Below are 13,863 nucleotides of genomic sequence, written 5' to 3' on the forward strand. Positions count from 1 at the left end.
GCAGCAAATAAAAATTCCGGAGGGTACTTGCTTCCAAAATAAACTGGGTATATTTGCTTTGAAACCTGCCCCAGACAGGTGTCTGTCTCCTGAGTCCCCTTTGGCACGAGCAGGAAACCTCTCAGGTCGGGGTGGGGCAAAATGGGTGTTGGGGGGTGGCTGGACTAGGGCAGTGCTGTGTCGAGGCTGTTTGTATGCCCTTGCTAGCTGGGGTATTATATCTTTCTTTTTGTCCTTGAAGTCTCTGATCATGGGCCGAACTTTTCCATGCCACATCCCTGCTGCCCACCCACCCAGCCACTGAGCAATGCCAACACCCAGCTGGCCTCTATTATGTTTGCTGGGTTGGGGGGCGGGCAGTGTGGGATGTTGAGTGCTTTTGCTTTATTCTGGTGTACATTAGAGCAGCTAAAATGTTGGTTTATGGTTATAACGCCAGGTTCATTTTTATGGCAGGGAGGAGGGATGGAGTTCTTGACCCCAGTTGGGTTGACATGCCACGGTTCAGCCTGGGGGCCAACTGAGTTGAGCCCTTCAGGAGGCCCGGCTCAGCTACCCCAGACCCGTACTGAGTCCTGGTGAAGCCCTTCCCTGGGAGGGACTTCAGAGGCCCGGGGTGGCTCCCTTACCTTCCTGCAGGTGTTACTCTGGTAAAGAGGAGGTGCCCAACCCCACGGACAATCAGAAAAGCCTGTTGTGTGCAGCCGGTTGGGGGGTGGGGGTCCTTAATGCTGGTGTGTCGCTCCCAAGCTTTAGTTACATCCCCTCCTCAGTCCTAGCAGCACGGCCCAGGGCCTAGATTTAACAGTTGTTTCCTCCCCTAAAATTCACGGGTGAGGACAGGACCTCATCCCTTTGCTCCCCTCTTGTCTGTGAAGCCCAGCTGGGTTGTTTCCTCAGGAAGTGCCGGTGGTGGTGCTCAGCCTCCTCTAAGTTGTCTGCTTGGGGTGGGTGGTGTCCGGCTGGAACTCAGGTGTGGGGTGCTGGGGGCCCTGCCTACTCCTTGCCTGGTGATCCTGGACACAGCCCCACCTGCAGGAAACACAGGCTACTGGGGTGGGGGCCCCAAAGAAGGATCACTTGCCACGTGGCACCCCTCTGTGTCTGCTCCTCAGCTGCTTCCTCAGAGTTCTGTCTTGGATGCACAGTACATTTTCTGTCCCCTTTAAACTTTACCCATCCTGCAAGCAGCATCGTGAATGTGCTCATCCCACCCTACCAGCCACTGGGCTCTTCACTGGCCCCAAGCCCACTTTCCCTGCAGATTCCTGGCAACATGGCAGAACAAAGGCCTCCTGGACCTTCCACGTTTCCCTGTTGAGCTACTATGTGGAGTTGGAAGTAATAGCCCTTAGGCGGCACTCAACAAATCAGTCCCTTTTATCCCACTTCCCCTGGGATGGTTTCTCCCTCCTCAGGGCCCTCAGGTGGCCTTCAGAGGCTGAGGCAGGGCAGCATGGATGGAGGCGGTATGTAGAAGCATAGAAACAGGAGCTTTATTCTCTAAGGTGCATACAGCAAGTTCCTTACACAATCAAGGAAATGGTTTCTCTTTCAGGCTCTTTTATCAAAAGAAAATCCGTCATGCTTAGTCCCACCCTGGGCAGAAGCTGCCCTGAGCAGAGTTCCGGACCCAAAGCAAAAGGCTAATGGGAAGAGAAGCAGACACACACCTTGGAGCCCCCTCAATGCCCAGACACCCTAGGCCACTTGGGACAGTTGTGAGGGGGTGCAGCACAGAGCAGCACCCCAAGATACCCACACACAGCCACAGAGCCAGCCTGGGAAGACCCAGAGGGATGGGCAAATGGGGTGTGGCCAGGGCCTGGTAGTCAGGACCTCAGTGCTCAGCGTCCATGGCGTCCAGGTACTTGGCTTCAATGATTTGGGGCAGCAGGTTGTAGCTGAGGGGAGGGGGAACAGGCAGGAGGATAAGCATTGGGTCAGGGAGGAACAGGCTGAGGGTAGCCACTCCAGCCCACTGTCTCCCGCCCAGCTGAGTCCCTCCTGCCTGCTGGCCACCCTCCTGTACCGGATGGGGATCATGGCGATCATGATGAGGGGAAAGATCATCTTCATGTAGGGCAGGGTGCTCATGCCAAAGGCACAGAGCAGCAGCAGCTGCAGGACCTGCAGGCCTGTGAAGTAGTGGATCTTCCTCTGGGGCACCCTCCGGATGTAGTGGGTGGGTGGGTATGAGGTCTGTGGGTGGCAGGGGCCAGGTGTGGGCAGGTCTGCAGCCATATCCCCCACCCCCACCCCTCACTCTCAGGGCCAGACACTCACTTGGTCCTTGAGCAGCAGGACCATGCGTGCAAACAGCTGGTTGCCGTCGATGGAGGTGAGCGCGATGTAGAGAAAGAGGCCGTAGAGCACAGGCTTGGGGATCCACTGTAGCGGGAAGGGCAGCAGCAGGAGGGAGAAGCCTACCAGGATGCTGGCGCCCAGGGAGGTCAACCGCGTCTCCTTCACACTCACAATCCTGCGAGGTTCCAGTGCACTGGGTCACCTCCGGCCTGGTCCACAGGGCCGTGTCCATCCCACGTCACATATGCTTCCTGGGCTCTGTTACTTCTGGGCCCTTATCCCCCAAACCATATCCTTCCTTAGGTCATATGTGGCCCAGGGCTACCCCCCACCTCAGGGTCCACGTGACTGGCCCCACGTCTCAAGGGGCCACTTTCACACTCACGTCTCGTAAATGTGCCCATTCTCCACACGCTCCTCCACCAAAGCTAGTGCCCGCACGTGCAACGGCGAGTGGGGGTAGGCAGCGTGGATCCAGGGCAGCCCAAACAGAGACAGCCCGGTGTTGATGATGGCGATGAGCAGGAGGTCCCAGTGGTAGGCAGTGCCCTTTACCAGCCTGCAGCAGGCAGGGTCACATGTGGACAAAGCCCCATGGCCCCTGGAGGGCTGGACACACGCTTACCCCTCCCTCCCCAGCCCTGCGAACCTGTTCTCTGGGGCATTAGCCAAGGCAGCCACCAGGTTCTGCTCGATGAAGAAGAGCATGGAGAGGAGGAAGCCGAGGCCCATGGCGCCGCTGACGGCCACCAGCGATAGCGAGTGCATCTCGGCCATCTCGAACAGGCTCTTGCTTGGGTTGTAGCGGAACTTGCCCACTGCAGCCGGGTACAGGCCCCTGCTCAAGCCTTCCTCCCTGACAGCGACCCACCACACCCCACGCCTAGTCCCAACTCACTCTTAATCTCCTGGAAGCCGTAGGAAGAGATGAGGGAGAAGGTAAGCACTGAGATGGGCAAGGCACAGTCTGACAGGATCTCACGCATGTAGGGGTGCAGGTAGGGGCTAGGGAGGCAGGTGGGTGTCAGCGTGGCCTGTGGCTTGTGCTCCCTTCCCCTCACCCTGAGTGGGCACCCCTCACCTCTTCTTGAACTGGTAGAGGGTGTAGCTCAGCCAGAGTGTCCCCAGCATGATGAGGAGGCTGAGCACAGCCGTGTCCCGGGCCAGGGGCTCGGGGCCCTGGCTGCCCACTGAAGTCAGCTCTGGTGGGCCGGCCAGGAGGCTGGTGTTGAGGGCAGCGTGGAGGCTGCTGTTGAGGCTGGGGCTGAGGCCCAGCAGGCTCACTGAGGAAGACCTATCTTCGTAGTAGTTCCCGTGGTTGTGGCCACAGTAGTACTTCTGGAAGACTATGGACACAGGCCAACAGGACTCAGCCATCTGGGCTCTGGGAGCCTGGGGCCCAGCAGCTTCCTCCTGGATGTGGGGGTGAAGGAGCCCCGAGGGGAGGAAGGGATTCTGGGGGGAGGAGGGGAGAGAGCTGGCCTTCTGTCAGCCAGGACCCCTTCACCTGCCTATCTACCCACCACCCCACACCCTGCCCTTGTCCATTTCTGACAGCAAATCCTGCCTGGCCCAGGGCCTCTGATCCTGCTTAGGGCAGCTCTGTCACCTGCTAGCACGTGGGCCTGCTGCTCTTTGCCAGTCATGGCTCCCGAGCACCCTGGGCCATGGAAGCAGCCTGAGCGCTTGCATGCTTGGCTGCTCTGGGCACAGTCCATAGCCCCCCATCTCAACTCAGCTTCCCCTGCAGCAGGTGGCCGCTGGCAATACACTCACTTTTGACCATGCCCTTGACAGCATCCAGCACGAATGTGATGGAAATGAACAAAGCAATGATCTCCTCCGTTGACCTGCCAGCAGGGGATATGCCTCATAAGACGGGGTGAGTTAGTAGTGGGGAGGCTTCCCCGAGCCTCAGCATGACCCCCTACCTCCTGCCATGAAGGGGACCAGGGTCCTAGGCTTTCCCCTTGGAGCAGTGATATGGTGGGGGCACCCCATCTGCTCTAGGCTTAACAGGGCCTCAGAGGCTGGCATGGAAGCTGACCCAGGCCCCTGGCCTTGGTCTCCCTCCTGCTAGTGAGTCCCAGAAGCTTAGGGAAGGCCCTGTCACCTCTTGAAGAGACTCATGACCAGGCTGAGGTTGAAGAGGGCATAAAGCGCGAGGAAGAAACTGTTCCACAGGCCTGTCCATGCATAGAAGGTACTGAAGTCCAGATTGTAGTCATCACAGATGCCACGGATCACTGCAGGCGGCGGGACAGGAGTGAGCAGTCAGGGCCAGGCTGGGACCAGGGACCTCAGGAAGCATCTCCCCACTGCCGCCCCCACTGCACCGTGGATGTAGAGGGCCAGGGGTGCGGTCGTCAGCAGCACCACCAGCGGCTGCCCAGAGAAGAGTGCGTACAAGAGGCCTCCGATGCTCTGCCCAGCTATGGTCTTCTGTACATCTGAGGAAGCGGGGCGGTCAGGGGGACCGTGGCCTTGGGCCCCACCCGGCATATGCCCCACCAGGCTCCAACCCCTCACCAATGGCCCCGTTCGTGTTCTCATCGTTGAGGGACCCAAAAGCAATCGTGGGCAGGAGGCAGGCGAAGTAGAGGAACAGGGTGGTGGTGATGTATTTGCCCACAGCTTTGTTTTTCCCGATAATGCCTAGGAATGGGAGACAGGGTGGAGGGTGTGCTGGGGACACAGGACAGGCCTGGGGCCTGAGGTACAGGCCGAGCTCCAGGAGGGCCATGGGCCACTTACCATCAGTGAAGTCCAGTGGGTACACGGGGAATCTGCGGGCGATGTCCTCCCGGATGCCCCTCCCCATGGGGAGAAAGTCCTTGTGCCGTGGGGGCTGGGAAGAGGACACGCGCTCATCAGCCCTGTGTCCCTGCCCCGTGCTGCCCGCCCAGGCCACCTCTGCCCTGCACCTGCGGGGGTCTGTGGGTGCAGATGGAGCTCATGCTGTAGTCCTTCGTGCTGATGCTCGGACAGTGGCTCATTATGGTAAGCAGCTGTCTCTGATGTACCAGGGCCTCCTTGAATTCCTCCTCCGTGCGGGTCTTCAGGAGCTTCTGGCGGAAGGTGATGTCTAAGAACATGGTGGCAAACGTGCGTCCCACCTCCGTCGCAGTCTTGGTGCTTTTCTGGGGATGGGGCAAGAGAATCACATCTGTAGCCACTGTAGAGCGAAGGGTGCCCAACCCCGGCCTGGCCACTCATGGACAGACATTCCCAAGCACGTGGCAGGTGCTCTCCCCATGACCCAGGTGTAGTCCCCCAAAGTTCAAGCATAGTGGACCCTGCCATGATTTCCACCAGGTCAGCAGATCACTAGAACTACCATCAACCTAGTATTTTTTTTTAATAAACTCAGGTATTAAATCTGTGTAATTGTGGATAATGAAATCATGATGATGGAGAAAAATGTTCACCCAGCTACTTTTCACTGGTGGCATTTGCATGGTCGGCTGGTTTATGATTTTCAGAGGGGTTCCACGCCCATCCAGCCTTCTGCCTCTTGCCTGGCCAAGCTCAACCCTGTCCATGAACTCAATGTTCAACCTCCACCACAGCAGCCTGTCTCACCGCCCCAACCTAGGTCCCCTGGGAACAGCATGCACCGCACCCCCCCCCCCACCCCCCCGCCGCATGCTGCCCAAAGCTACAGTCCCGGGGCTGCACCGTGCACACTGTGCTTACTGGTAACTTTAGAACAGGCTTGTTCCCCCGAGGAGGAGCCAGGTGTCAGGATGGCTGGCATGTCTCAAGGCACCAGTCTAGCCACTCAATCATAGGGATTCTATTCCTTCCAGCTGTTCTGGCCACCTTGTCAGCTGTCACTCCCTCTGACCCATGAGCTGCCCACTGCCCTAAATGCCCTTCCTCTCTCCCCAGCACAGTAACATCTGGAGAGATTCACAGCATGTCTATGAAAGCCCTGGGAGGGACGATCCCGTTAGCACCCCCTTTGTTTAGAGAAAGACTGGGGAGGGGCCATCCGAAGCTCTGAGTCTACACCAGAGGCAGGGGCAGAATCATCAAGAAGCCAGTGGAATCTTAAGCATTAAGGCCCTTCCCAGGCCTGGGGAGGGGCCCTAGTTATTTTCTATTAATGACTTTAAAATCCTTTTCCATAAAAGAAGATTCCCCAAACTGTATAAGTCTCAGCCCCCACAAAAGCGAGATGCCCCTGGCCAGGGGGTAAATGCCCCAGGAAGGAGTGGGGATCTTTGGTCAACAAATCATAGCCAACTAGAGTTAGGGTTGGGCAGGCCAAAGAAAGGCCCCTATGTTTGAATAGTAATAATCTTAAAAAGTATCTCTTGGGCTTCCCTGGTGGCGCAGTGGTTGAGAGTCCGCCTGCCGATGCAGGGGACCCATCTACACAATGGAAGAAAATATTTGCAAACCATATATTTAATAAAGGGTTAATATTTTAAATGTATAAAAGGAACTCTTACTACACAATAGCAACAAAATAAATAACCTGATTAAAGGTGCTCAACATCAATAATCATCAGGGAAATGCAAATCAAAACCACCACGAGATATCACCTCACACCTGGTAGGATGGCTTTGCTCAAAAACAAACAAACAAACAAATAACAAAATAAAACCCCAAAAGATAACAAGTGTAGGCAAGCATGTGGAGAAAAGGGATGCCTGGTACACTGTAGGTGGGAAAGTAAATTGATACAGCCACTATGGAAAACAGTATGGAGGATACTCAAAAAACTAGCAATAGAATATGTTAGTTTTCTAACTAGAATATGATTAAGCGATCCCACTTCTGGTTACACATCACAAGGAACTGAAATCAGGATCTCAAAGAGATATATACACTCTCATGTTCAGTGCAGTATTATTCACAGTAGCCAAGATATGGGAGAAACCTAAATTTCTATCAATCAACACAGAATTTGCAAACGAAGCGACTGACATGGGATTAATCTCCAAAACATACAAACAGCTCATGCAGCTCACTATCAAAAAAACAAACAACCCAGGACTTCCTGGAGGTCCAGTGGTTAAGACTCTGTGCTTCCATCACAGGGGGCAGGCACGAGTTAGATCCCTGGTCAGGGAACTGAGATCCCACATGCCACGTGGTGGGAAAAAAAAAAAAAAAAAGTATCTCTTTTCAGTCAGGAAAGAAATAGAACCTTTTGGGCAACTTCTGGGGAAATTAGGCCTTGATGAAAACCTACCAAGTATGCTTCAGATAAACCCCAGTAGGGCAGAGATGAACAGAGAGGGTGAGAATGTGGCCTTCAGAGGCCAGGACTGTGGTGTCTCCAGCACTGGGAGAGATGCCCCCAAGAAGAGGGCAGGGTAACCTGGAACCCTCCTTCCTGGGAAACAGAGCAGCCACCCGAAACCCCTCCTCACCATCTTGGGTGGGGCCAGCACTAGGATGACAAACCGCACCTCACAGGAATTCTCCCCCCAGTTCTGCGGGCGAACCAGGCGGCTGATGCACACATGCCGCTTCAGCAGAGCCTTGGAGGTACAGCTGGCAGGGACAGAGAGGACACACAGCACACAGTTGCCACCCTTGGGAGCTGGGGTTCCCCTCTCCCCGAGCCCCCAACTATGACCCCAGTGACCTCTGTTAGGGAGGAAAAAAAAGACCAAATGGGATGGATTCCTCACTCTCCCTGCAAACTGAGCGAGCCAGCCTCCACAGGGACTGGATGCCTGGCTCCAAGGTGACGTGGGGAGGCCAGTTGTGGCGGCCTGGCAACTCACATGATGCAGAGCCACGACTGCTGGTATTGCACCCCCGTTACTGTAGCAGTGACCCCTTGGATGGTATCTGACAGTAGGTGAACTGCTGACAGAGTGGAAGGAACAGGAGGGTCAGATGGCCCCACCTCCCTGACCTCCCGCCCAGGCAGAGGGACAGCCCTTACCTTTACCCTCCATGGGGGCCCCAGCATCAGTGAAGAGCATGGCCATGAGCAGGTCCAAGTTGCAGTCGGGCTCGGTGTTGTGGGAGTCTTGGGCTAAGCGGCACAGCATGGCCCGTAGCACGTCATCCAGGGAGGTGGCTGTCTCGTTCAGGATGATGCTGGCCCGTGCCAAGAAGCCATCTAGGTCCCGGTGCGCTCGGATCTCTTCCTCAAAGTTCTTTAACTTCAGGTACTGTGGGGGCCCCACACACAGAACCACACAGGCCCATAAATAAGAAAGACCTGTCTCTGTCTGGGTCCTTCCTCTGTGGTGGTCCCCGGCTGACCCTGCCCACCAGGACCCGGCACCCCCTTCCCAGAGAGAAGACCAGCAAGGTTGGCCCCAGCAGCCAGGCCCTGGGCTAGTATGAGATCCAGCATCAGTGTGAGCTCTCTCAGGGAAGCAACCACCTCCACCCCCAGCTAGTGGCCCAGGACCAAATGTCTCCCATCCGGTCAATGGGCCACTTACCTTGCGGGAGGTGTGTAGGAGACCGTAGCCTCCAGGCGATTCACTCTCTGCTGGAGGAAAGTGGGAGGGCTCAGGGGGTAGCCCCAGCCCTTCAGGTCTCTCTTGGTGGAGCAGGGCCGTATCTGCCCAGTCCCCAGTCCCCTGCGTGCCTCCCCCGACCCGTCCCTGCTACAACCCCCATACCGGACTGGGTGGGCTGCACCTCGAGGTTGACGTTGACAAAGAAGTGGATGCTCTCGCCAGACACAATGGAGGAGTTGACTGTGTCGAAGGCCTCATCCCCCAGGCTCTCCTCACGGGTTTCAGAGGCATCATCCACGTCACACTTGAGGTAGCCTGGAGCCCCAACCACCACCAAGAGAGACCCCCCCAAGAGGGCCTGGCTACACACAGGACAAAGGGGCTCCAAGCCAAAGGAGCAGGGGCCCCTGGGCTGTCCCACTTGGTACAATCTCGGTGAGTGGTAAGGGAGGCCTCTAGCAGGCTAGGAAGGAAGCCTCAGCTAGGCCCAATATCTGGTCCTGGCCCAGCCCCCTGAGTATGGCAGCCAGCTGGCACCCCCCACCCAACGGTTTTCTCCAACATTCTTCAGCAGCGGGAACCCTGCACTGTTCTGTGCCACACATATCCTTTAGCTAGAGAAAGAACATGTTCATTCCACAGACACTGAGCCAGGCACATGGTACAATGATGTAGTTAAGACTGACTGGCCCCTGCCTTCTCAGAACCTCCAGGTTGTGGGACCTGGACCTGTCTGGCTCCCCAGAAGCGACTCAAGGAAAGCCAGAGCCCTGCAGTATCTGGACCTCATTGGCACAGGGAGGGCATGTGGGGCAAAGCATCAAGGCTGAGAGACCTTAGTCCAACATCAGACAAGGCCCAGGAAGCAAGAGAGCCAGACAAACAGAGCCAGAGACAGAGGTGACAGGACCCCAGAGGAGGCCTCATCTCAGGCCTCCACCCATGGTGGGCGAGGGCATGTTATGGCACCTTGGGACTCCAGAGCACAGAGCCTGCTGCCCCTTTCTTTTGGTCTGCCTCTCAGTTCCTGCAACTGACCCCCAACACAGGCCCCCTCCTATAGGAAGCCTTCCTGATGACATGCAAAAGTTCCAATCTGCCCTGAGTCCTGCTGGGGCTCCCCACAGCCTCTGGGATGACAGCCTGAGCCAGCCCTGCTACCCCTGGCCCCTCAGGCCCAGTCCCACACCGCCCACCTCAATCTCTCACTCCTTAGGCCAAGCGGCCAGCACCCCAGGCATGCCAGCTCCTGTCCTCCAAGCTGAGGGCTTCCCTCCCTGGAGGGCCTTCTTCAAGGCTTGACAGACCCTTTCTTCTCTGGCAAGTCCACCTAGGGCCCTCCCTGCCTTACTCTTGGCCCAGCTGACACCTCTTCCTCACTGTCCTGTGGGTCCCCTGTGGTCCACCACTTGTGATTCACCCAGGAGCCCTTGTAGCTGAGACCCCACCGATGCCTGAAAAACACCTGTGCAGGAACAGGGACGGGTCAGCAGCATGCCTCCACCTGCCAGGCAGTGACTCACCCTGACTCACTTCCACTCCCTCCCACTGGTTTCCTCTGCACATCCCAGGCCCAGTTCCCCCAATGTCCTGTGCTCAGCCTGGGCCCTTTCTGGGTAGGAGGCACTAGGCCTCCCCTGTCAAGGCCATCGTGGACTGGTGACCCCTAACTCCAGGTCTGCACTGCACCCAGAGCCCAGAGAAGAACTATGAAGTCGAAAGATGTCATTCCCCCATTTGTCATGGAGCTCACGTCATTGAAAAACACCTTCCTCCCCAATTCTAGACCTGCTTTGCTTAGAATGCTTGGTTCCCCAGCCCCAACCTGTCCCAGCCTCCCTTCTGTCTCCCCCACCGGCACCCACTATTCCCCGGCATATGCCTCTCACACTGTCCCTCTTCTCCCCTGTCCTGGGCTCTATCTAGGACCTACCCAGCAGACACTACCAGCTCCCTGCAAGGCTCCTGGGATGCCATGTGTGCCCTATCTCCACCCTATAGCGCAATCACATACCTAACCTGCCCACCAGCAGCCTGGCACATGCAGTCACCATGCCCTGGGGACCCTGGGTAGGAGCACATCACTGCTGTGTCCAAGCACTGTCCCACTAAACACCCCTCTGAGGCCAGCTCCCGAATCTGGGCTCAGGAGAGGCAGCACAGAGCCAGCCCAGAGATATGGGGAGGGAGAGAGCTAGGCTGGTGCAAGCAGAGAAAGCTGAGGTGCAGAGAGGTTACAATTCTTTAGAGGGACAATGGCAGCCCCTCCCTCACAGGGCTGGGCGGGGTCTGAGGAATGTGGGCACACACAACACTTAGCCTATAAGCTAGTCAGACAACCAGAGCATTGTAACAGCAAAACAGATGGTCCACATAGTGCAGGATGGGAGCAGCCTGGCCTCCCAGGACCACAGGACCACCAGAGATCTGCCAGAGTCCAGGGCAGTGTCAGCTGCCCCTCTGACCACATCACAACCTTCTGGAGGGTAGAATCCAAAGGCATCCCAGCACCAGCAGAGGACCATGAGTACCCAGGTGGATGGACTAGGTCCCCTAGAGACTTTTGACCAAGGAGCTCTCTAGAGACACACACCCATACCTGAAATGTACTCACCTGCATCCTCTAAGTATCCATTCTGCGACATGATAGAAGAGTTTTCTGCAAGGCAAGCCAAAGAATTGTCATCAGCTCCATGCACCAGCCCCGGACAGTCTTCAGGGCACATCTGCTGCCCACCACACACCAATCCTGCTGAGTCTTTCTTACCCTTCCCAGAGACCCTGGGAGAAAAAGGAGCAGGGGACAGTACAAGACAGGGGCTCCTTGAGGAGCCACAGGAAGCCAGGCCTGTTATTCTTCAGCCCATCTGCTAGGGGCTGCCCAGGTGGGAAAGGACCGAGGCAGACAGGGAGATGTTTTCAGCATGTTTTCTGCAGGAGTAATTAACAGTACCCGGTGAAGGAAGGAAGGATTCGCTTGTTGCTGGAGTCTGGAGGGAGGAGACCCGTCTGGCCACCTTCCCTGTGGAAGCCGGCCTCCCTCTCTCAAGCCTTCGCTGCCAAGCCCAGTAACTGGGCTGGGGCTCTTCCAGCACATTTCGGCTCTCACTCTCACGTCGGTCCCTGGTGCCATCAACACCCATCACACGTGCAGTTGCCCACAACCGCACGCGCCAGGGGTCACACTGGGGCGACCCGGCAACGGCCTCCTGCCCTCAGCACCACCCACTTTCTCCTGGGAGGCGGAGCCGTTGGTCCTCTTGGGAGATGCCGCGGGGTGGGGGAGGAAGAGAGCTGTCCGCGCTCTCAGCGCCGGGCCCCGGATGGATGGTCCGGGCGGTTTGTGCCTCGCTGTGCGAGAAAGGAAGCGACAGGAAGGGCCGCGTGCACGAGAGGAAAGCGCCTCCAGACTCGGAGACCCTGCGGGTCGGGGGGCAGGATGCGGACGGACTCCCGGGGCGGGAGCCCGGGCGGCATCTGAAGGGAGGGGCGGGGTCAGTAAAGCTAGCACCAGAGGCTGCAGGGATGGGCAAAGGACGAGGATGACGATGGTATGGAAGGGTGGGGATGCTACTCCCATGCGGGGCGGTTCAAATGCACGTAAATAGATGGTCGTACAAACCCCGGGCGTCAGAGCAGCGACGGAGAGACTGCTGCGGCCGCGCAGGGGACACAGTCAGAGGCCCAAGGATCCCTAAGAGTGGGCAGGCTGCCGCGCAGCGCCAGGGACGGGAAGGTGTCTGGTAGAACGTAAAGAGAGGCTTTCCGAGGTGGCTGCACGCCCGGCTGCGAAGACCCTGGCGCTCCAGGTGCTAAGGACCCCGCAACTCCGCCCCGCCATTTGCAAACCCCCCACCCCTCCACCAGCTACCTCGTAGGTTGAAAAGCTGTTAAGCGTTTCAAAACGGTGTTAAGTCAAGCGCGTAGTGCCCTCGAAGTCGTCCTGGGCTTCCCCCAGCCACCCGCGTACCCACCCGGGCTCCCACTCCCTCGTGGCTGAACTCACCCCGGGCACGCCCGTCCCGGTTGGGAAGCCCCCACGACCCTCTCGCCCACCACGCCGGGGGCCGGTGCAGGCCGACGGCGTCAGCATTCCCCCCAGCGCCTCGACGGCTCCGCGTCCCAGCTTAGCACGCCTCTGCGACGGAGGCCGGACGGCCTTCCAGCCGCAGGCACCCACCGCATGGCTGGAGATGGAACACGCGCCTGGTGGCCGCAGCCGTGGCCCCAGCGATCAGCCGCGGGACGGCTGCACACCAGTGCGCACGCCCTGGCTCCTCACCAGGTGCCGCGGGACCCCAACCTCGGCGTCCAGGGCGGGCCGGCGGCTGGAGCCGGTGACACAAGCCTGCGCCGCGCCTGGGTCCTAATGCCGCGCCAACGGTCATCCCCAGCGCGGCCCGGGCGGGGTCCCGACCGCCCGCCCCGCGCCCTCACCCGCGCTCCAGTTCAGCCCGGGCGGGCTACTCCCGGGAGCCCGCGGCGACTTAGCCAGAACGCGTAGACTGGGCTTCTTCGGGCCCGCGCGCTGAGCGTTAGGGGCCGAGCGGGGCTGCGAAGTTTCTGGGAAGAAGCTCGGTGAGCTCGGAGACCCTCGGAGTTGAGGCAGTGAGGCGGGTCTGGGTAGGGCCTCCCTGCAGTCGGCTTTAAGCTCTCGGCCGGGCCCCCTCATGCCCTCCTCTCGGCAGGGGGCCTCTGCTGGGCCCAGTCCTCCTGGGCCCCGCCCCCTCCATTCATCCCGGCTGCTCGAGCGGTAAATCCTCCTAGTCCTCCTCCAGGAAGCGCACCCCGACTAACTACACGGGCGGGCGCGCGTTCTCTGGGCTACGCCCTGCCCCGCGGAGCCCGCTGCCCTCCCGGCTCGGTGGCGTCGGGTTTACTGGCAGCGCGCCTCGCGGTTTCTCTCCCGGCCTCGTTGCGCCCTCGGCCTTCTCTTGGGTCAAGGTCTTGGCTTGCGGCTTTTTTCCTTCTCAAGATGGCCCCGCCGCCCGGTTTTCCTTCCCGGACACGAGGGAGCCCGGCCCGGGGACGCGCCTTCTCCGGCGCCTGGTCCTCTGCAAGCAAAGTATGTGTTCGGGGGGAGGGGTGCGGGGTGGGGCGCGAGCTCTCTCGTGT

At 58.5% G+C, this 13,863-nt stretch overlaps 1 protein-coding gene across 1 annotated transcript; it reads right to left on the reverse strand.

The window, feature by feature from the left end:
* Positions 1-1,840: 1,840 nt before the first annotated feature.
* On the reverse strand, positions 1,841-11,891 carry SLC4A11 (solute carrier family 4 member 11). Its single transcript, XM_007465432.1, has 20 exons — positions 11,800-11,891; positions 11,363-11,529; positions 8,911-9,063; positions 8,728-8,774; positions 8,217-8,448; positions 8,053-8,134; positions 7,693-7,816; positions 5,232-5,447; positions 5,062-5,155; positions 4,837-4,962; positions 4,644-4,757; positions 4,421-4,553; positions 4,084-4,157; positions 3,389-3,653; positions 3,206-3,312; positions 2,957-3,125; positions 2,693-2,866; positions 2,287-2,482; positions 2,033-2,202; positions 1,841-1,904 (listed from the first exon to the last, which is right to left on the reverse strand). The coding sequence occupies exons 1-20, from the start codon at positions 11,889-11,891 to the stop codon at positions 1,841-1,843; spliced, it is 2,799 nt and encodes a 932-aa protein (XP_007465494.1).
* Positions 11,892-13,863: the final 1,972 nt, after the last annotated feature.

The sequence above is a fragment of the Lipotes vexillifer genome, unplaced genomic scaffold (assembly GCF_000442215.2).
Source record: "Lipotes vexillifer unplaced genomic scaffold, Lipotes_vexillifer_v1.1 scaffold875, whole genome shotgun sequence".
Lineage (NCBI taxonomy): Eukaryota > Metazoa > Chordata > Mammalia > Artiodactyla > Lipotidae > Lipotes > Lipotes vexillifer.